This window comes from Mus caroli, chromosome 5, assembly GCF_900094665.2.
Source record: "Mus caroli chromosome 5, CAROLI_EIJ_v1.1, whole genome shotgun sequence".
Lineage (NCBI taxonomy): Eukaryota > Metazoa > Chordata > Mammalia > Rodentia > Muridae > Mus > Mus caroli.
Genome location: NC_034574.1, coordinates 15,860,692 through 15,884,744, shown reverse-complemented (window position 1 = coordinate 15,884,744; position 24,053 = coordinate 15,860,692). Strand labels below are relative to the sequence as shown.

At 38.1% G+C, this 24,053-nt stretch overlaps 1 protein-coding gene across 4 annotated transcripts in view; it reads left to right on the top strand.

Annotated features, from left to right (window-relative positions):
- The window catches only part of Phtf2 (putative homeodomain transcription factor 2), a 112,451-nt gene that overhangs the window by 7,987 nt on the left and 80,411 nt on the right, over positions 1-24,053 (top strand). For all 4 annotated transcript variants that reach the window (XM_021163161.1, XM_029477589.1, XM_029477588.1 and 1 more), the window contains exon 2: positions 16,897-16,976. In XM_021163161.1, the coding sequence (XP_021018820.1) occupies positions 16,932-16,976 (45 nt within the window). In that variant the 5' untranslated portion in view covers positions 16,897-16,931. The remainder of the gene's footprint in view (positions 1-16,896; positions 16,977-24,053) is intronic.

Genomic DNA, 24,053 nt, shown 5'->3' with positions numbered 1-24,053 from the left:
CCATTGTGTAAATGTACCACATTTTCTGTATCCATTCCTCTGTTGAGGGACATCTGGGTTCTTTCCAGCTTCTGGCTATTATAAATAAGGCTGCTATGACTTGCTTCTTGGTCCTGATGTTTGTGCAGGAATAGAAACCCTGACTAAAACATGGTGCTTTAAAAATGTTAGTTTTAGTCAGGTGTGGTGGTGTACTTCTGTATTCACAGCACTGGGGAGGCAGAGGCAGCTGAATCTCTGAGTTCCAGGCCAGCCTGGTCTACAGAGAGATTGCCAGTACAGCCAGGGCTACATAGAAAAACAAAATTACTTTTAAAACATTTGTATGTGTATATCTTGTATAGAGAGCATATTTTCACTCTTTTTCCTGTCTCTACCCTCCCTTCTCCTGCTAGTGCCCTTTGACTCCCTAGGCAGTTCTGTTTTTTATGGTGTGTGTGTATGTGAAATCTAGAACTCAGAAATAAGAGAAAACATATTTGTTTGTCTGATATTAGCTAAATTCATTTGTGTGATTATGTCCAGTTGCATCCTGCAAAGGACAGAACTTTGTTATGGCTGAAAAAAGGTCCATGTGTCATGTTTTCCTATCTATCCTATTGGACACCCAGATGGTCCCAACTTTAGCTATTGGGAGTAGTACTGCAGTAAACACTGATGTGCAAGGATCTGTGTGATGTATTGGCTTGGAGTCCTGGGTATACCCAGGACATAGAGCTGACTCATAGAAGATCTGCTGCTGGGTTTTTATGAAACCTCTCCACAGACCTCCACAGTGGCTGTGTGCTAGCTTACATGCCCACTGTCATACAAGGTTCCCATTTGTCTGCAGCCTTACCAGCAGTTGTTACTTGTCTTCTTAACTGAGATGCTGACTGGAACAAGGGAGACTCTCACTGTGGTTTTACTTTGTACTTGCGATTTTGATTTGATGGCTAGTGAAATGGGAGATTTTTTTCCATACATTTATTGGCCTTTGATTATTTCACTTTTTGATTATACAGATCTTGGTATATCTTTTTTTTATTGAAAAAGTTAATATTCATTTATCTTTGTGTATATTTGTGCTTGCATGTGTATGCACGTGTGCTGCCCTCAAGGACACATGGACACTGTGTAAGTGCTGTGGCTCATGTGTGGATGTCAGAGGACAGCTTGGAGGGTTTTGTTTTTCCCTTTCACTGTCTGAGTTCCGGGGATTAAATGCAGGCTGTCAGGTTTCTTGGAAAGCACTTTGACCTGGTGAGTTATCTTGCTGGTCCCATTTTAAACTTAAGAACACTTATTTTATTAACCCTCGATATGGTCTGTCCATCTGTCTGTTTATTATGGGTTAGTTTTGTTTTTGAGATGGCCTGATTTTGTAGCTCTGTCCACACCGAAACTTGTGGTAACCCTCCTGACTGTCATCCCAGGGGCCAAAATGACCTGTGTGTGCCACCGCACTGGCACAGCTCTGCCTTAAATGATTCACGTGCTCTTGAAAAGAATCCCGGGAATTCTAATGAGTTAAATTGCTTGATAGCATTAACTCTTTAATATTCTTTGATTTTTTTTTCCCTCTCTCTACTTCTTTATCTGTGGACTGATTGATTTCCTAGCACTTCTTTCAGTTTTTCCTAAATACATTTGAAATTCTTCTACTGCATGTATTCATACTTTGGATTTTATGATCTCTCAATGAATTAGAGTCCTTTATTTTATTTTTTTAATTTATTATATGTAAGTACACTGTAGCTGTCTTCAGACACACCATTAGAGGGCATCAGATCTCAGAGTTACAGATGGTTGTGAACCACCATGTGGTTGCTGGGATTTGAACTCAGGACCTTTAGAAGAGCAGTCGGTGCTCTTAACCGCTGAGCCATCTCTCCAGCCCAGAGTCCTTTATTTTATATTATATAATTGCACCTCTTATTTCTGGTAATATACTTTGGACTGAAACCTACTTTACATAGCCTTTGAGCTTCTTTTGATTACTGTTAGCATAGTATGTTGTTTTAATTTTTATATCTTACTTATTAATTTGTGTATATATGTATAGATAGATGTATGTGTTGTGTGTATGCTTATGTGCATGTGAATGCCAGAGGTCATTGTCAGCTGTTTTTCTCAATAACTTTTCCACCCTATTTTTTGAGGCAGTGTCTCTTTTGAGCCCATCAGTTGGTTAAATTGGCTGGCCAGCACACACCAGGCCCAGAGACTTAAATGAGCTCCCGGTGATAACATTTAACTTTGGCTTGCATTTTATAATCCACTTTATCATTTCTCTTAATTTGTTCCATTTACATTTAATGTGATAGTTTATTTTAAGTCTACCAACTTGTTTATTGAGACAGGGTCTCACTGTGTAGTACTGCCTGACCTGGAACTCAGAGCGGTCACTCTGCCTTTGCTTCTTAAACTCTGGTACTAAGTCTGACATCTTGCTGTTTGTTTGATTTGTTCTTTTTTGCCTTTGTAGATCAGCTGTTGTCATTGTCATTGTTTGTTTGTATTGGGTAGTGTGTAACTTATGTTTAAGTAAACAATGTTTTATGTTGAGAAATACCACATTCTGGTTCTCTTTTAAACTTGGTATGCTCTCTAGGCTGTGGTGTCACAGCACTCGGAGGCAGAGAGAACTCCTATGAGTTCAAGGCCAGCATGGTCTACAGACTGGGCTCCATGACAGCCAGGGCTACAAAGAGAAACTTTCTTGAAAAACAAAACAAAGTATTTTTGTAGCTTTTTTTTTTCTTCTTTCAATTTTGTTAAATATATAGAACATTTAGGGGAAAAAGGTTCTTAAATTTATTCACTATTTTCAGAGCTCTTATGTTCTTTCAGTGGTCATAGTTTTGTATTTGATGTCATTTTCATTTTGCTTGAAGGCCTTACAGTCATAGTTGCGTTAGTGCCAAGTTTCTGCTGCTGAATTCTGTTAGCTTCTTATGTCTGACAACCTTTTGGTTTGGATGGAGGGACTGAAGCTCTGGCCTTTGACCATGCCACAAGTGCTCTGTTACTGATAGGGAGCCACTCCTACTGAACTGCATCCCCCCCCCCCAGAGCCGGGAGGTACTACTTCAGTGCTTTCTCCCTACGTAGTTTATAATCTAAGGACCTGCGTTTAAGTCTTCAATTAATTCTGAAGTAATTTTAGTATATAATGTAAAACAATGGTATACAGATCCCTATATTTCAGACTAGTATTTGTGATGGAAGAGTTTGTTCTTCTGCCATTGAGTGGTCTTACTTTCTTTGTTGAAGATTATTAGACCATGCTCTTGAAGTCTTAATTCTGTTTCATTTGTCATTTTACCTTTTTGTCAGTACCAAACTGTTTTCATTATAGCTTTGCAATTTATTTTATAATCAGGAAGTTTGAATCTTACAGATCAAACTTTTTTCTTCAGGCCCTGTAAAATTCAATATAAATTTTACTGTAAAAATTTCTGTATCTGCAAAACATGCCATTGGAATTTTAATAGGTGTTACATTGTATCTGTAAATTATTTTGGATATTGTGTACATAATGGTATCAAGTCTTTCAATCAAGGAACATAAAATGTTTTTTTTTTCAAATTTCTGATTTCCAGCAATGTTTTGTATAGCTATTTTGTACTAAATTAATTTGTATCAAAACTATACATTTTGTGGTGCACACCTTTAATCCCAGCACTCCGAGGCAGAGGCAGGCGGATTTCTGAGTCTGGTCTATCTACAAAGTGATTCGAAACCCTGTCTCGATAAACAAAACAAACAAACAAAACCAAACAAAACAAAAAAACCAACCCCCCCAAACCAAACCAAAAAACTATACATTTTAATAATCTTGTTTACAAGTCTTGTTATCTTCCTTACTTTTGTTTGTTTTTTTCCGTCATTGCTACAGCTTGTAAATTTTGTCTAAGTGCTAGACAGCTGAGCACTTTATGCTTCCATCTGTATTTTCTTTGTATCATTTTAAATAGTATTAAGCATTATTTTCTTTTTTCTTTTCTTTTCTTTCCTCCTTTTCTTTCTTTCTTTCTTTCGTTTTGATTTTTTGAGACAGGGTTTCTCTGTGTAGTGAATTCCTGACTGTCCATGTACGAATAGTAGTTGCAGCAGCTTGAAGATGTTGGATCCCTTAGGACAGGAGTTAAAGTTTTAACTTGAATGCTGCTCCTCTAGAAGAGCCTCCAGTTCTCTTAACTGCTGATACATGGCTTCAGCCCCATAGCATGCAATTTATGTATTGAGTTTTGAAGTAATAAGTTACATGGAAAAAGCCAAAGTGTCATTATTAGTGTTGTTATAATAAATCTCAGAGGACATTAGCCAGAGTATAGCAGATTCCAGGCTGACTGAGTGTGGTTCTGTTCATCTCCATCAGTTAATTCTCTCTGCCTCCCTCTCTTTTTCCCTTCCTTCCTCTCTCCCTGCTTCCTTTTCTCTCTCCCTCCCCCCTCCTCCTCTTCTTCCTCCTCTTCTTCTAAGATTTATTTACTTTTATTTTATGTATATGAGTGTTTTGCTTACATCTATGTGTGGACCACATCTGTGCCTGGTGCCCTCGGTCACTAGAAGAGTGTCAGATCTCCCTGGGAGTGGACTTACACATGGCTGTGAGCTGCCATTTGGGTGCTGAGAATTGAACCCAGGTCCTCTGCGAGAACAGCCAACGCTTTCAACTGCTGAGTCATTTCTCCAGCCCTGTAAAAGGAGTAGTTTAAAAGTATATTACAGCTTACTAGTGTTGTTTGTTTGTTTGTTTTTGAAACTAAATGATTCAAATTAAACCCAGATTAATCAAATATATTACTACTACATTTTTAGGATTATTTTTATTTATTTTTTTATTTTTTTTTTTACTTTTACTTTTTTATTTTTTGCAGGGTTTCTTGTGTAGCCCTGGCTGTCCTGGAACTCACTCTGTAGACCAGGGTGGCCTCGAACTCAGAAATCTGCCTGCCTCTTTAGAATTCTATTGGCATGGAATCCTCCCCTTTAGTCTCTGTCCCTTTGAGGTTACGTGAGGTCCTTGAAGCAGCAGACAGTTACTCTACGTATATATGCATTGAGAATTTAATCCATTTTCCCACAGCTAGTTAATAGGTAAGGCCTTCCCTGTGGCTTAGAGACCACACCAGTAACCTTTGCTAGTTTTGTTGTATCACCTTCTTTGCTTTTCTTGCTGTTTTCCTTCATGGTTATAGGATTTAGTCTGCTCTAGTGTTTTGATTGCTTGCTTATTTGTTTTGTTTTTACACTGTAGATTTTTCTTTTGTGGTAGCGGAGGCTAATAGAAACAATATTTGATTGTAACCAGCTATTTTGAAATGATAGCAGTTGAGTATGGTCATAAAGAATAGAAGAAATTGATTGAAGAAGGAGAAAAATACTAATATGAAAACCATTTTTATTACTTTTTATTTTCCAGTTTTTGATATCCTGTTTTTGCATCTTTCTATATTTTTTAACTTTAGCATGTTAGTGCAGTTGTGGTCTTGAGTCTTGCACTGTGCTTACTATATTAGAACATTCTAAGTTTGTCTTGCTTGTAAGTCTTACATCCAAGATCTTACCAGACATGATATGTGTAAGATGATCAAAGTCTATAAACTAACATTTTAAACATGTTTTTTTAATGTACAAATGTTCATATTTCACTAGATACCATAGTGTGTGTTTTAGAGCAGAAGAAGGTCCAGGATCATATTGTATTTAATTGTCATGTCTCTGGTTTCCCTTAAACAACAGAATGTTCCTGAGCCTATATTTGTATTTCATGATTGACATTTTTAAAGCATTGAAGCCAGTTATTTTGTAGAGTATTTTTCTATATTAGTTTGTTTTCCCTCCTAGCTTCCCACCCTTTCCTTCCAATCTTAGTCTTCACAACTACTAAGTATCTTTTTTAGAATTGTTTTGAGATTGTACAGTTATCTTATTACTCTTGAGCATACTTATCTGTTTTAATAGTGGTTATTCTTTGCTATTTTAAAATAGTTGACAAATGGTATTTTTTCCAGTTCTCTGACTTATGTTTATCAAAGTTTAATAGTGGCTTTAGTGCATTCACTCATATATCTTGTATGTTAGGAGTGGTGTATATGTGGATGTCAGGACAGCCCATGAGTGTGGATTCTTTCCTTTACTAAAGTATGCGTCCCAGGGATCAACCTGCAGTTATCAGGCTTGGTGGCAAGCATCTTTTAACCATGGATCTTACTTGCCTGGATATAATTTCTTGTAATAAAGTAAAATTTCTCTTTGATACTCATTCATTCATTCAGTATTAGTATAGACTCATTGATGGCTAGTTTACCAATGTTCCTGTGAGTCTTTGAGCATTTTCTTATTTCTGAGTCAGCAAGATAGTTTAGGATCATTTAAAACTGACTGTCCTGGTGGGATCAAGTATTTCTCTAAGGAATGTGAAATGGATTTAGACATTTTCATGGTAGACATCTTATTGCTATTAAGGAATTAATAGCTTCTAGGTGCACACAGTGGACATAGTCAAACATATATGTAGAGGGGTATGTATAGTGTACATTTACTTTTCAGAAAGGGATATTGAGTTGACTGGTGTCATGGCTATTAAAAATAAAGACAGGGCAGAAGTGCACACACCTTAATCCTAGCACTGGGGAGGTAGAGGCAGGAAGATTCTGAGTTCAAGACCAGCCTGGACTTGAGTTCCAGGACAGCCAGGGCTATGCAGAGAAACATTGTCTCAAAAAACAAACAGAAAACAAAGAGAGGAGAAGACGGGGCATATAGTCTTGGCTACATAGCCTCATTATTGTTCTTAAAAGAAACTGTAAAGCTGAGTGTGGTTATATGTATTTACAATACCAGCTATTCCGGAGACCTGCTATGGTGTATTTCAAGTTTGAGGTTTTTGGGATCCTGTTACAGGAAAATGAGGAGAGCTGGAGTTCACTTCACTGAGCCCTGGGTTCATTTCTCAGTTCTGAAAAGAAAGAACTAACTCCACTATTCCTGAGATGAGTGGACATTCTTTTTTTTTTTTTTCTTTTTTCCTTTTCTCACTCTGCCCCACTCGCTCCAACCCAAAGATTTATTTATTATATGTAAGTACACTGTGGCTGTCATCAGACACACCAGAAGAGGGCATCAGATCTCATTATGGATGGTTGTGAGCCACCATGTGGTTGCTGGGGTTTGAACTCAGGACCTCCCGAAGAGCTGTCAGTGCTCTTAACCACTGAGCCATCCCTCCAGCCCCGAGTAGACATTCTTGACACAAAAAGATTGTTTTATTGGTTAACTCAATTCTAGGAAAGATATTTTATTTGTAGAGGAAGGTAACCTGAATGGGAAAGACTTGGGCTGTGAGCACACTGAAGAAATAAATGCATTCTGACATTGAGTTGTCTGTAAGAGTCAGAGAGATTCTCGTTAACATGGGATGGGAAAGCAAAGAACTTAACAATTTTCACAATTTTCTTCTTAAAGATGGCCTCACCACTTGACTGTGCATCCTAGTGGGCTCATCCAGTCAGCTGACCTGTTTTGTCGATGTGGGATACATTGGGCCAGCACTTTCCTTTCTGCTTGTGATGCTCTGCTGTCCTCAGATCTCTGTATTCAGTCACTAGTCATGCATCTTTCACAGTTCATTTTGGTGATCTTCTCTGCCTGTGTGTTTATGATTTTGCTTTGATTTCAGCTACGTTTTTTAAGGGAGTAAAGCCAAATGCCCATGTTTCGTTGGCATTTTTTCCTCCTGAAAGTTTGAAATGTTTAATCTTATAAATAATTTTATTTATAGTGGCCTGTGAGATGGCTCAGTGGGTAAGAGTGTTTGCTGTGTAAGAACAAGCACCCGAGTCCAGACGCCAGTACCTACATTTCAAAAGCTGGTTGTGACTGCTGTACTCTAGCCTACCCAGTGTGTGTGGAGACTCACAGGAGGATCTTTGGGGTTTACTGTCTTCTCCTTAGCTCCAGGTTCAGTGAGAGGACACCCTTTCTCCAGGAATAACATTCTCAGGCAGAGAATGGCAGAGCAGGAGGACAGCCTGTGTTCTCTGGCCTTTTCATGTGCTCACACACAACGTACAAATACCATGCTAACACATACACACAAATTACTCTTGTAGTAATACAATTATTGGAACATTATTGATCATATTTTCAGAGGTTAATTTTCTATAATGGATGATCTGGGCCAAGATGAATCTGAAAGGAATGTGTCAAATAGATGAGGAGGAAAAAGCTGTTAGGTGATGATGAACTATTAGGGTTGGAAGGCAAGCATGGTAGTGTATGTTATATGTGTGTAGAATATGCATGTGAGTTGGCAGATGAGGAGGTAGGTGGTTGTGCTGAGTTTACAGTAGATCTATGGGCAGTTTGTGAAAGAAAGACCTTATGTTTCTAGCTGAGGAAACTTTTCTTCTCTCAGGCACTCGGAAATCCCTAGAAGTTTTAAAGTGATGAAGTCAGTTTTTGTTGTTGTTGTTGTTTTGTTTTTGTTTTTAAATACTGAAAAGGAAGAAATAAGAAATTAATCTGAGTAGTCCTGGAATTAGAGAATGTGGGCATGTGCCAATTCTGTGGTCGTGAGGCCAGGAGGACATGTGGTGGCTGGATGTATGGCAAGTTGGTAGTGTACTGTATGCTTTCATATTTGCTGACTGGTTCCTATGTGTCACACAGAACTGGCAGAAGCAGCAGGTATACACAGTAATGAGGAGGGTTTTGAAGTATTATACAATATTTGTACACAAGAGCTTAATGTACAGCCCTGTAGTTGCTGTTTAGTGTCTTGAATTTATAGCAAGAATGGAAACCATGTGTCTTTTACTTACTTCCTTCTGGTAGAAACAGCGGAAGTCAAAGACCAGCTGCTGCTAATTTATAATTCTGTCTTAGAATGTTTATACTGTCTTTAGTTGTGCCAGTAGCATAAAATATTTATTGAAAAAACCAAAAGATGTCAAGAAGTAAATACAGATGGGTTGAAGAGGTGCTGCTTAGCCCTAGGAAGAGCCGTAGCCTCCTACAAACTGGGCATGGTGGTGCATATCCTTAATGCCAGCATCGGAGGAGGCCAATCAGAAGTTCAAGGTCATCGTCATCTTCATAGTAAACTGAGAACAGCCTGTAACCTGAGCTCCTGTTTCAAAAATAAAGGTGAAAAACCTTAACAATTAAATGAAGGGATTTCTAAATAAATGCTAAAGAAGATCACAGAATTTTCTTTCCGTAAAACCAAAGGGAGATATGCATGTTGGAAGATGGTGAGGGGTTGAGAAAGACTAGGGCTGGATGGAGAGAGACAGTGATCTACAGTGATGCTAAACACTTCAAAAGTAATGAGCAAGAAAAGTGAGCCATGTGGATAGGCTCCAGTTCTAGTCCCATGACACTAAGGAAATGTAAGTCAAAAAGAAACTGTAAGTATTCTCAGAGGCAAGGAGGCAGCAGAACAGTCAAGGGAAGTTCCTGTGTTGCTCCTGCATAGAAATACTGTACCTCAGTGGGTTAGAGCCACAGAATCTTAGAACCTCACCTTTTACTTCAGCACAGTTGGGCAAGCAATTCACTCCCTAAGTATTTCCCTTCCTTCCTGTTAATTTTGACTATCTCTGGAACACAGCTTCTTTGTGCTCTCAGAAAATACTTCCCAGAAGATTTCACCTCATTGTTGCTGGTCTCTTCTTAATAACTGCTAATTTCTTAGCTCCAGCTAACCAGCATCAATTGTCCCAGTAGTCTCCTTCTCTTGACTAAAATTTAGCCAGAGACAAATGACCAAAGCTGCCAAAGTTCTGCTGCTTGCTAGGGCTGAAACATGGCTCAAATCACTCACAGCAACAAAATCTTCCATATCCCTACTAGGATGGCTCACTAAGTGCCACTTAAAACATTTCATGGCTTTCCAATTCCAAAGTCCCCAAATCCAAATTCTTCCAAACAAAAACATGGTGAGGCTTATCACAGCAGTACCCCACTCCCTGGTACTTCTCTCTTAAGGTTTTACTGCTGTGAACAGACACTATGCACGACCAAGGCAACTCTTGTAAGGACAACATTTCATTGGGGCTGGCTTATATGTTCAGAGGTTCAGTTCATTATCATTAAGGTGGGAGCATGGCAGTGTCCAGGCAGTCATGGTGCAGGAGGAACTGAGAGTTCTACATCTTCATCTGTAGGCTGCTAGCAGAATACTGACTTCCATGTAGCTAGGATGAGCGTCTTAAAGCCCACACTCAAAATGACACACCCACTCCAACAAGGCTACACTTCCTAATAGTGCAACTCCCTGGGCCAAGCATATACAAACCATCACACTTTCCTAGCTACTGTACCCACCTAAGAGTTCTTCTCACAGTTATATACCACTTCTTATCTTACCCACCTTTCATCCCTCCCATTTTTAATCTTATTAACTAAAACCTGAGTATATGATGTACTACTCTTGTTTATCCAAGCATTTTGATCATGATGTGTGGTCAGTAAGTTTTGATCTCTAAATGCAACCAAATTTAAATAAAATATTGAAGTTCTGTTGACAGTATGGAAAAATCACATGAAATGCTTATTTGGTTAATGCTTTTGTTGGTACCATAAGATCATGTAGATTTGGATCAAGCTTGCTTGGTTGATGATAAAACTTTTGGTGGGTAAATAAGGTAGCTAAACCACTTAAAGTGGATCACATTTCATAATTGAGGTTTCCATGGATCACGTCAATCAAAACACGAAATGCTTAATCATATACACTGTAATTGGGTATTTAAAGGATATTTTAGGCCTTTAAAGCAAAATGTATCAAAGAACAGTAAGAAACTTTTAGGGGATTTTTGAGAACATGCTGAAATTAAGAAACCCTCAGATATAAAAAGTTACTTTGAAGAACATGCATAGTGGCTTATTGTGCTCATATGGAAGACCATCCTACATAGTAATAATAAGATCCAAACTCTTGGGCTCAATAATTAAGAGCAGTTCCCAGTGCTACACGGTGGCTCCCAGCTGACTGTAACTCTAGTTCCAGGGGTTCCACACCCTTTTCTGATACTGCATGCACATGGTTCGCATGTAGACAAAATATTCATATACATTTAATAAATAAAATTTCTAAAAGCTTACAACTTTTAAATGCTAGATTTCTTTTTTAGAAAATAAATATTATAGAATAGAGTTTATTCAGGGCATGGGTAAGGGATTTGAGAGGGTAGTAGCGACAGAAAGGCAGAGACAGCAGAGCAGTAGAGGCCGGCCATGAGGGTGTCAGACCTCATTACAGATGGTTGTGAGCTACCATGTGGTTGCTGGGATTTGAACTCAGGACCTTCTAAAGACCAGTCAGTGTTCCTAAACCTCTGAGCCATCTCTCCAACCCGAATGCTAGATTTCTTTTCTTTGTATGTTTTGTTTATTTTTTGTTTTGTTTTTTTGTTTTGCTTGTTTTTGTTTTTTGAGACAGGGTTTCTGTTGTCCTCTAACTTGCTTTTTGTAGACCAGGCTGGCCTGGAACTTACAGAGATCCACCTGCCTCTGCTTGTGCTGGGATTAAAGGTGTGAGTTACATTTCTTACTAGCACAGAGTTTTTGTTACTGCAAGCTCATACGTGCTTGTGATTCTCTCTTCTTAGATTGAGTGTCACCCTCCACTTTGTGATTTTCTCTTCTTAGATTGAGTGTCACCCTCCACTTTGTGATTCTCTCTTCTTAGACTGAGTGTCACCCTCCACTTTGTGATTTTCTCTTCTTAGATTGAGTGTCACCCTCCAGTTTGTGATTTTCTCTTCTTAGATTATCATCCTCCACTTTGTGGTTCTCTCTTCTTAGACTGAGTGTCATCCTCCACTTTGAAGTGCACTGATTGTGCTTTGCTCCTATTCATGACATTAAAAATTAAACATTCCTTTTATGAATTGTTAAAAGAAAGAATGGATAGTTGTTTTTTAGATCACTTTTTCAAATTCCATTTTTTATTCTAAAATTGAAGTAAGTTTTTTAAAGCATATAATTTAGCATTTAATTTCTTCATTCCAGATGAAACCATAAAAACTTAGATGAAACAGTCACAACTTACAGACCACGCTGCTGGATTTCACTCTGTCCACACCGTACGCCTTCGTCAGTAGATGTCAGTCGTTTTCCCCTGGCCTCAGTATCAATGTGAAGAAATTTATTTGACCCTTAGCATTTCTTACCATCTTAAGAAGAGGAAACTGTTAAACTTAGCATTTAGGAGTAGAATTAGTCTAGACTTCAGAGGTTTTAGTAATTTTTTAAAATTTTATTTATTTATTTTTATTCATATGAGTACACTGTAGTTATCTTCAGACACACCAGAGGAGGGCATCGGATCCCATTACAGATGGTTGTGAGCCTCCACGTGGCTGCTGGGAATTGAACCCAGGAACTCTGGAAGAGCAGTCAGTGCTCTTAACTGGGAGCCATCTCTTCAGTCTGGGTTTTAGTAATTTTTCATTGGACCTTTTAGGCTCCAGATTATTCTGTATTGGATGATTGAATGATATGTCAGTAAATCAGCCATATTTATTATATTTTTGATATTTTTAATGTTAAGAAAAGGTATGCCTATGTGTTTCTGTGCACTGTGGGAGGTTTATGAGTTAGTTGCCCTTAAATTCATTTTTTGATGGTGCTTTGTTACTAACTTCAAAATTTCTTTAAACCTTAGTGTTTAGTAGTCAAAAAGTAACAGCTGTGGTTCTCAACCTGTGGGTCGTGACACCTATGGAGGTTAAACAACTCTTGCACAGGTCACATGTCAGATATTCTGCATATCAGATATTTATATTATAATTCATAGCAGTAGAAAAATTTAGTTATGAAGTAGCAATGAAATACTTTTATGGTTGGGATAACCAACACATGAGGAACTGTATTCAGGGGTCGCAGCATCAGGAAGGTTGAGTCCACTAGGCTATAGGATGGTTACTTAAAGGCATTGGACTTTTCTTAACATTTAGAACTGGGGGTGGAGAGCATATGTACACATCATGATCAAATGGAATATAGTTCTAAGGTAGGTAGTTGCGAGTTTTATTCTATGACCAGACGGGTGATAAAAGGCTATTAGGAAAGGTAGTAATAGTGAGGCTAGAGAATGGCTTAGGTGGTGATGTCTTGCCACGTAAGTATAAGGTGCTGAGAACAGGTTCCCAGCACCCATGTTCATGCTGGGTGTGGGGGAGCATTCCTGACACTTCAGTGCTTTGGGGAGCAGAGACAGGAGGATTCCTAGAGCTGGTTAGCCAGTCAGCCTTGCTGAACTGGTGAGTTCCTAGTTCAGTGAGAGACACTGTCTTAAAAATAAAGTGGTGATACAGAAAATCTGGTACATTTACACTACTGGAACACTACTCAGCTATTAAAAACAATGACTTCATGAAATCCGCAGACAAATGGATGGAACTTGAAAATATCATCCTGAGTGAGGTAACTCAGTCACGAAAGAACACACATGGTATGGACGCATTGATCCGTGGATATTAACCCAAAAGTTTGGAATACCCAAGATTCAATTCACAAACCATATAAAGCCCAAGAAGAAGGAAGACCAAAGTGTGGATGCTTCAGTGCTTCTTAGAAGGGAGAACAAAATACTCACAGGAGGAAATACAGAGATAGAGTGTGGAGCAGAGACTGAAGGAAAGGCCATCCAGAAACTGCCCGACCTGGGAATCCATCCCAATACAGTCACCAAACCAGGACACTATTGTGGATGCGATTGAGTTGACCTCTGGCATGTATATAAACAGACATGGATGCAAACATCTACACTGAGGTCTTCTACACACAAAAGGTTCAGATTGTTTATTCAGGGTACCCAATAAGTCTTTTAGTGCTCCCTGTTCATCTCCCTCTACCTCCATGTACAATAACCTGAATATAGTTTATTATTAACAAGGTTATTTAACACAAACAACTACACTAGAGATGATAAGCATTTAAGCTTGAACTGTTATAGGATAAAAGTCAAAAGGCTTTAGTTGTCCACAGAACCATTCGTTGTATATTAATTACTTTTGTTTACTGGTTTGAAGATTGTAGTCTTTTTGCTTTTGCTAAGTTTTACTTGTCTGAAATTCACTTATTTTGAGTGTGCTTTGTCAGGTGTTTGGTTCAGAACTCTGCCCCAGCATGTTGTATAACCTGTTTAAAAATAGGACTGACCCACACAGTGTTCAGAAAGGTTGTTGATACTAGAAAAACTATTAAATGAATTTGTAGAGCTCATACCTTACAAAAGGGGATTTTCTTTAAAACAGAAAATTAAGGTTCCAATTCTGTAGATCTGTATAACTAAAATTTAGAGAGTATTGATGTAACTAATAGTTGTTGGATAGTTGACATTTATTCTAAGTGTTGTTCACTAAGTCAGTTTGATGTTTTGGCTGCTGGGATGCGGAAGTAGGTAAAGGCACTGCCGTACAAGTCCGACAACCTGAGTTCCGTTCCACACCCATGAAGAGGTTGAGGCCTGCTCTGCAAACACTGTGGCATGTGTATACATACAAGAAGAAGAAGAAAACAATTGGAAAGTTTTTGTTTAGGTTTTTTTATTTTGAGGCAGATGTTATCCTTATCTTTATTGAGGATTTTCCCTTTGTTTTGTTTAACTGCTATTGTTTGTTTGTTTATTGTGTCTGTGCATATGTGTGGACATGTATGTGCCATGGTGCACATATGCACATGTCAGAGGACAACTTGCTTAGACTCCATCCTCTCTTTTTATCATGTGAATCCTAGGATTCGAACTGAGGTTGTCATGCTCTTGCTGACCCTCAGTACTATTATTTATATGTGTATTTATATATATATATGTTATATATATATATATATATTCCCAAGTGTATTAGATACAATAAATGGTTTTAGTCACCAAAACCTGTTCATGTATATGTATACTCCTGGAGGTTTAGAAAACAGGATCCTTATTTTGACAGATAATCTGGAATTTTTTCCACAAGGTTTGGGTAGGATGAAAAGGGTAGAGTGAGAATTTGCTGTCTAACTTTTGTACCATTTATTCATTTATTATCATTTGCATGATGGGAGATTATGGTTCATTTGCAAAGTGTATACAGTTGTTTTGACGGGACAGACAGTTTAGGGGTGTAATGTTGTAAATACACCTTAGTGGAATCATTTGGGATACTCTTGAGTAAAAGTACTCTTGAAATGAATCTCACCCCAGAGGCGTCTTGAGACTAAAACCTAAACAGATTTTAAGTCAATAAGGCAAAGCTTCTGTAAAAACAAAACACAAACAAAAACAGCGGTAGGAGAACTGAAGGGAATCGTTCCCTGACTTCAGAGGAGGACATGCCAGCGCCTCTAAAGGAAATGTGTGTAGTTGACACTGACATGGTCATCTTAGGATATCCAGGTAGCTACTCTTGTTTTTGTTGTCAACAAAACCTAACTATTACTGCACTCAGTTGTTTTCCACATTAAAGGAAACTAGAACTATTTTCTTCTTACTGAATTGAAGAACTTTTAAAAAAGTTAATTATAATTGAGATGTACTATCTGTTGTGTTCTGTTGTAAGTATCTCATGCATTTGTTGGTCACAACAACTCTAGTGGCTAAGTAGGCACAAGCATTCCTCCCACTGTTTTTTTTTTTAAAGCCCATTTATTTATTAATATTTATGCATACCTATGGTGGTCTCTGTCTCTCTCTCTGTCTCTCTCTCTGTCTCTCTCTCTTTCTTGCTTTCTTTCTTTCTTTCTTTCTTTCTTTCTTTCTTTCTTTCTTTCTTTCTTTCTTTCTTTTTCGAGACAGGGTTTCTCTGTGTAGCCCTGGCTGTCCTGGAACTCACTTTGTAGACCAGGCTGGCCTCGAACTCAGAAATCCGCCCGCCTCTGCCTCCCGAGTGCTGGGATTAAAGGCGTGTGCCACCACGCCCGGCTCCTTTTCTTTTTTATTAGATATTTTCTTTATATACATTTCAAATGCTATCCCGAAAGTTCCCCATACCCTCCCTCCACCCTGCTCCCCTACCCACCCACTCCCACTTCTTGGCCCTGGCGTTCCCCTGTATTGGGGCATATAAAGGCAAACTAGCATTTCTACAGCTGCAGATCTGCATGTGGCGGGATGGACAATGTAAAGTGCTTTTCTCCCTTGATTTCCCTGAGGTCCTGGGTGGGCTTTGAGGCTGCTGATTTGTAATGACCGCTCTGCCCAGAATCTGGCAGAGGTTAGAGGTGCTATCTATAGCATTGCTGTTTTATGACTAGGAAAGCATCTTGCTTTTAGCTGCGTCAGTCTGAAGTCTTTGGAGGGCTGTGGACTGTCTGTTTTACATGAATATAAGAAAGATGTAGATTTCTCATTACCCACAAACTGTGATATCTGGCATGTTCTTAATAGGTATTATTTCTGTGTAATTAACCCTGATACTGTCTTAATGTTTAAGAAGCTCGTCTTGATGTTAGTTTGATTCTATTATAAAAATACAAGACTTAAAATTCAGTCATTTCTTTCCAGACATCTGTTAGCAATAGTAATTGACGCTTGTTCTTTGATAGAAAGTAGAGAAAAATTAACCTTTTACTTTGTGAGTTAGTTCCTATTACATATTAGTTATAAGGATAAAATTGCCTGTATAGCCTGGAATATTCTGAAACTTATCTAAAAGATTTATTTTTCTTACATAATAGTTCATTTTCTAGGAACATTTTATTACTATAGCCACCTAAAAACAACTTTATTATGACAACTGATTTTTGTTTACTTAAGAGAACCTGCTGCTAAAATTGGAATGAGGAAGGGTGTAATCTTAAGTATAGACACACACCCCTTACTTTGCAAATAACCAGAGTGCTATGTGTGCATGTTGTTAGGCTCCTTCTGAACGGTGGAAATAAAGTCATTTGCATGTTTTTCTCTTTGTACAGCTTAAAATGACAAATGTGTGATCTCAATGGAATAAATGGCGTCCAGAGTCACAGATGCTATAGTCTGGTATCAGAAGAAGGTGAGTTGATAGTCAAAGCTTTTCTTTCTTTCTTTTTTTTTTTTTAAGAGTTTGAATATCACAAATTACTGTGTATTTTTTTTGCTATCAATTTAAGCCAGGTATTACCAAAAGTAAAGACTAAATAGGTTTTGGGGCAGAAGATTATATTATTGTGATTTTCTTTTTCCCTATGTTATCTTTAAATAAATTGGAAAAACAGTGCCTAAAACACTGTCTTCTAGTTTTCACCCTAAGATCTCAAAGTAGCTAGACTACTAGATTAATCACTGCCATGTAGAGTCTATGGCAAGTCTCCAGGGTTATTTATATAAGTAGAAATATACAAAAGTAGTCCAAATTTTATTGCTTTCTTTTCTTTTCTCTTTTTTGTTTTTGTTTTTTTGGCTTTTTTTTTTTTTTTTTTGTAACAGGGTTTCTCTGTGTAGCCCTGGCTGTCCTGGAACTCACTTTGTAGACCAGGCTGGCCTCGAACGCAGAAATTCGCCTGCCTCTGCTTCCCGAGTGCTGGGATTAAAGGCGTGTGTCACCACACCGGCATTTCTTTTCTCTTTTTAACTGAAAGAATGCTAGATTGTCAGAATTTAGCTTATGTAAAAAGTCTAATAACCTTAGTTTTTAATTTTTTTGTTTTTAGTGTTTGTGGTGAATCATATTTATTGTTACATATTAAAGCATTTCTTTTTATTCTTGGGAATACCCATTATTGAACCCATAGTTTTGTACTTACAAGGCAGATATTCAACCATTGATCTACATTTTTAATCCTGGGAACCCTGATGGTGCTTTGGCCCTAGGGGTTTTATTCAAATGTAACTGTGTATTTAAGCTTCTGTTGTGCGAAGCAAACCAGGCAAGCTTTTAACTTTTGGAACTGGTGCTGTGATAATTAAATCCTGTAGAAGTGTGACAAGGGGGCTGGCAAGATGGCTCAGCGAGTAAGAGCACTGACTGCTCTTCCAAAGGTCCTGAGTTCAAATCCCAGCAACCATATGGTGGTGGCTCACAACCACCCAAAATGAGATCTGGCGCCCTCTTCTGGCATGTCTGGAGACAGCTACAGTGTATGTATAATAATAAATAAATCTTAAAAAAAAAAAAAAAGAAGTGTGACAAGGCTGAGAACTGAGTCTGTTTAGGATATGTTGTTTAATTCTTGGTAAAATACACCACAGGTGTACAGATAATATAATATCATGGTTTCTATATGAAGTTCTTCATTGGAAGTATTGATATTGGAATGTCGTGACATGGAATGTAGTAGTGCCACCTTTAAAGTTCTAATGAGCTTAAACATAAAATTCCCAAAGAAAGTAGAAATAAAAAATTAGATAAATCTGTGTATACACACACACATACACACACAAAACAAGGTACTTTGAGGTGTATCGAATAAACTTATCTTATAATAATTATTTTCAGTTAGGCATGGTGGCCCATGCCTTCGATCCCTGCATTTGGGGGGCAGAGGGAGGAAGATCTCTGAGTTCTCTGCCAGCCTGGTTTACATAGCAAGTTTCAGGTTTGCCATGACTGCACAATGAGACCCTGTCTCAGCAAACAAATACATACACACACACACACACTTGTTAATATTTATATATACGTGTGTGTATATATAGCTATATATAAATTTTCCCACAGTTTTCTAAATTCTATTTATCAGAGTAATGTTTCCAAACATTTTCTTTAGCTTTTAGTGTAGGCCATTTAGAAATTCACTGAAGATTATAGAACATACTTGGCTAAATGAACTTTTTTTGGGATCCTCCCATATATTTAGTTGAATGACACTGCTCTTGTCTGAGGTAATTTATTTAGATGTCTTGGACATGTGCAACTTAAAAATTCTATAGAACACTTGTAAAAATGTGTCCCAAAATTATTCCAACAGATTTAATCACACATTTTCTATGAGGGAGTTGACCTTTAAATTGTTTTCTTAAAGAAAACCATATGAATCATTCAGAGATTGTTGCTTATTATTAACCTTATTAAAAATAAATAAACAAGAAGCCCCAGTAATGTAGTTTTGCTCCCCCATTTTATTTTATTTTATTTTATTTTATTTTATTTTATTTTATTTTATTTTGTTTTTTTGAGACAGGGTTTCTCTGTGTAGCCCTGGCTGTCCTGGCACTCACTCTGGCAACCAGGCTGGCCTGGAACTCAGAACTCCGCCTGCCTCTGCCTCCCGAGTGCTGGGATTAAAGGCGTGCGCCACCAACGCCGGGCTTCCCCTTTTGCTCTCTTTACCTAGTCCCTCTGTTCTGTTCCTCAGAGGCAGTCATTTTTAGTCATCACTCGCTGACTCTCAACGTCTTTCCTTCCTTTCTTCATCTTCATAGGGGTTTCAGGAGAGGGGTTGCAAATTCCAGGAACGGGATTTTAGTTTTGTAATTACTTCTCGGGGATCTTGCCCTTGGTGGATAAGAAGTAGATAAGCAAGGTCATATAGTGTTTATAGTGCTAAGTTTAAGATTGGTAGACCTTTTCTACAGAGGGCTAGATAACATAGATCTTAGTGTTTTCAGTTTATAAAGTTGTTGTTACAGTTACTCAGCTCTGCCCGTGTTGTATAAAAATAGCCGCAGACCATATCCTGAGTTGGTGGCTGTGCTTGCCTTCTCATAGACTTAACTTGGAGAAACAACTAGAGTTGAATCTGTACACCTTAGTGCTGATAGTAGGTGAAGACAGTCTCGTGTCACACAGTGCAATGGTGCNCTTAAGTCACACTGTCTACTTGTCCTCTCTTCCTCATTGTTGATTTATGACTGTATGATAAATTGTTGTTTTTAATAAGCCATCTCTAAATGTTCTACTATTGAGCAATGACTAAAAGTCCTAATTAATGTCTCTATATGACTGTGTGTGTGTGTATGATTTACAGCAGTGTCCTATAATAATACTATAATGATTTTTCCAGTGTATATGACTTATTTTTTGACTTGGTTTTTCAAATTCTTTTCTGCAGCTTGTGATGAAACCGTAGCATTTACTTTTGTTGCAGTCATTCATGTGCATGCTTTATGTTGCTTCCTAGGGAATGATTTTCCTAGAACTGTATGTGCGCCTGCAGGATGCTTTCCAGTGTTGGGTGTGTTGAAATACACCTTGAGAGTTCCCCTTACCGGTCTTTGTTCAGACAAGTTTGTTTTAAAACAAGAGCCTTTTAAAAGTGCTTGCAGTGCTTCGGAAACCTTAAGAACTCGATGCTTGCTGATTATTTGAGCACAGACAATTCTTTCTTTGAGCTCCAATTGCCACTTTTTTTTTTTTTTTAAGATTGCCCAGATAATGGTTCTCAGCACATTTTCAATCATGACTCCCTCTGAAGTAGTTATGGCAGCTAAGGATGTAATTTTTGGAAAATATATATAATGTTTACACATATGAACTGTCACATTGGTTTGAATGCTGGTTAATATGTCCTAGATTATATAACTTAAAAGTTTTAGTATATAATAGTTTGTTTTTCTGACTATCATTAATAGTATTCAACTTAGCTTGGTATTACTACTCCAAATAAAATTCAGGTGTGTCTACCTCATTTCCTTTGTTGGTTGGTCCACGCACCTTAGAGTCACTCTCCCCTCATGGAAAGTGGTCCCGTTTCCATGTTTTTGTTTGAGTACTGAAGGTTAATTAGCTCCAAAGGCATCACTTAGCTCATGAGCTGTTTTGAACTTGAACTCTAATATCAGATGTGAAGTTTCCAGAAGAATATGAAACAAAACATTTTAAACTATAATCAGTGTTTTCAGGAAAAAAATTACATGTGAGGGACCTTTATGCATTGTTTACTTTGGTATTTTTAAAGTTCCTTACAATCATTTCTTAACCTTTATTCAATGCTATACAGTAATAATCATGAACAACTTGCAAGTTCCTATTGCTAAAAAAAAAATAGTTTTTCAGTTACCTTGCAGGTACAGCTTATGCAACACAAAAGACCACAGGAGAGAAGCCAGACAGTTTCAGGTTAATAATGGACAGTTGAATGTTCTTTATAACAGAACTATTCTTGTATGTTGGTATTTCTTATTTCTGAAGTTAGAGACTTACTTATCATTGGGAGTGAATGCTAAATATCAACCCACAGGTAATTAATTGACACACTAAGAATTACTTTTTAAAAAATCCAGTGATAATAAAGTTTTATGAATATACATGTTAAAATAGAGAAAATGAGGTTGATTTTAGAAGACAAATGTATAAAAGAAGGTTGATGTACAAATAACCCCTAAACAAATAACAAAGAGAAGCACTACTAATATATGGTAATTAAAACCGTGAGGAAGTACAGTGGCCAACAGTAAAACACGTCTGAATTTTTGTGGTTGTTTTAATGATTTATTTTTATGTGTGTATATGTGTCTCTCTGTGTGTGCATGTTCTTGTCTGTATATGTATCTCATGTGTGGTACCCATGAAGGCCTAAAGAGGTCATTGGATCTCCCTGTATGTGGTTTTGAGTTGATTGATGTATGTGCTAGGAACTCAGCTCCAGTCTTCTACAAGCTCAGTGTACACATTTAACTACTAAGCCATCTCTCAAGTCCCATAGATGAATGAATGCTTTGTGGCCAATGTTGGCTAATGTTAGCCAAGTGTGGGATTCATTTATTAACTTAAACAAACTGTCCCGAGTAACATGAACATCATTTGTAACTGGTGTTAATTATAAATATTTGGGAACTTTAGATCCTCTACTTTCTTAGTTAAGTCATGATGTGTGCATATGTCCCACATATGTACATAGGCATCTGTGAATATTTTCATGTGTGTACATAAGTACAAGTATAGGCATTTCAGAGTTAGCTGTAGTTGCTTATTAATCGCCCAGCAGCCACTACCTACCCCAATCTTGTAGATCTCGAATGAAACACACACACAGCCTTATATTTAATATACCTTAATTAGCTCAATGGCTGGGCCAATTCCAAACTTCCATATTACTAACGCCTCCCCTCCAACACTCCTGAGTTATTACTTCCTGAAACCTGTATTCCATCTTTGCTGCCCTAGACCCAATTGGGGAGGGAGGACTAAGCTGCTCTTCCCTGGCACTTACATGTGTTGGCTGACTCTTCATCCTGTGCTTTCCCCAGCATGGCAATTCTGTGCTTCTTTTTCTCCTGGTCCCCTGGCCTGCCAATCTGACAGTTCTGTCTCTGTGTCCCTGCCCAGCCATTGGCTGCAGGCAATTTTATTTACAAATCAGAACCAACTCGGGGCAGGAACCCTCACTCAGCATCTTACATGTGGATTCCCTGCAGTCTTGGGAACCCAATTAACATAACACAAGCATAAAACCAAATCCACAACAGGTTAACTTGCACAACATCATGCAGATGATTAAGAAGTAGTAAGTGTCTGTTGTCAGTTTCCAAAACTACTGCTATTATTTATTTTTTTAACATCTTTCTTGTGTCAGGATTTTCTTGTAAGGATGAGTCCAACACAAACTAAGAGAGGGAAATGTATTGGCTTAAATGCTAAAGCATGCAAAATGGTGAGGTTTACCTCAGAACTGACTAAATCCTAACTCCAGATGTGTGTGTCTGTTTCATTTTCCTTCTCTGCTTCTCTAGAGTTAACACTTCCTTTTACCACATAGGCTGTTACATGTGTTATGGGGACCAACCTGAGGCACCTCTGGACTCTTGTTTTCCTCTGAGAAGAAAGGATCTATGGAGGACTGGAATATATTGGGTTTTCCATTTAAGACTTTCTCCCTGTTGTAAGAGCTTCAGTTTGCCTAGAAGTTTTCATTGACCATAATCCCTAGACTAAGAGGCTGACTATCTAAAATCTCAGGGCAGGGAAGCCTCAATTTCTTTAAACTGATGATGGCATTCTATTTCCCTGCCAGCGTCTGGTTTAGATCAGCACATGTGCCCCAATTTTGCCTAAATGAAACATGGAGTCTTCTAAGAAAAGGCTTCCATTTCTTAAAAAGAAAACCAGCAGCAGTAATAATAGAGGAAACGAAAGAAAGGAAGGGAGGGAGGGAGGGAGGGAGGGAGGGAGGAAGGAAGGGAGGGAGGAAGGAAAGGAAGGGAGGAAGGAAAGGNAGGAAAGGAAGGGAGGAAGGAAAGGAAGGAAGGAAGGGAGGGAGGGAGGGAGGGAGGGAGGGAGGGAGGAAGGAAAGGAAGGGAGGGAGGAAGGAAATGAAGGGGGGAAGGAAAGGAAGGGAGGGAGGGTACCAAGCACTTCAAAGTGAGCTGAGTGAGTGACATGGAGGATGTGTCCTGTCTTTGGACTTCTGTTGGATAAAATTCTGCTGTCACAGCTTTGTATGGTGACCTTGTTCCTATAGGAATTTGCAAACAAGTTAATAATAGCTGATTTCAATGATGAATAAATTTTTTTTTCCTGGACTTTTTATTTAAACTACAGAATTACCACTGAAAGTGTCCTACTTTTGATCTTTGTGCAAGATAGTGTTACACTTTTATTTTATGTTGTTACTGTTAGTTATCGAGATACCTTCTTACTCTGCAACCCTGACTGGCCTAGAACTTGCTATGTACATCAGGCTGACTAACAAATCTGCTTGCCTCTGCCTCCCAAGGGCTGACATTAAAGACATGAGTCACCACTTCTGGCTACCATGTTAATATTTTTGAAAAATTATTCATTCATACTACTGGAGATTTTAGTTCCTTGAAGCTGAAAGTGCTATTCAGATATTCACTCAAACTGGCTTTCTGAACAAGACATACTAAGCCACAGAAAAGTGGTCTCTCTTTTTCTTTCCTTAAGCCATATTCTTAATATGCATCAATTTTTTTTAATGTAATTAGGGGGCTAGAGAGATGGCCTAGTGGCTAAGAGCGCTTTCTGCTTTTGCAGAGGACCTTTTTGATTCCCAGCTCACACCTAGGTAACTCCAGCTCCAGGGCATACTCTCTTCTGGCATCAGTGGGTACTCCACTTGCATGTAGTATATGCACACATGCAGGCAGATACTCGGTACATAAAATAAAAAAAAAAACTTAAAAATGTAATGTAAAACAAATAGGTTTATGGTATGATTAAATATATACGTTATGTACACATATATATAAT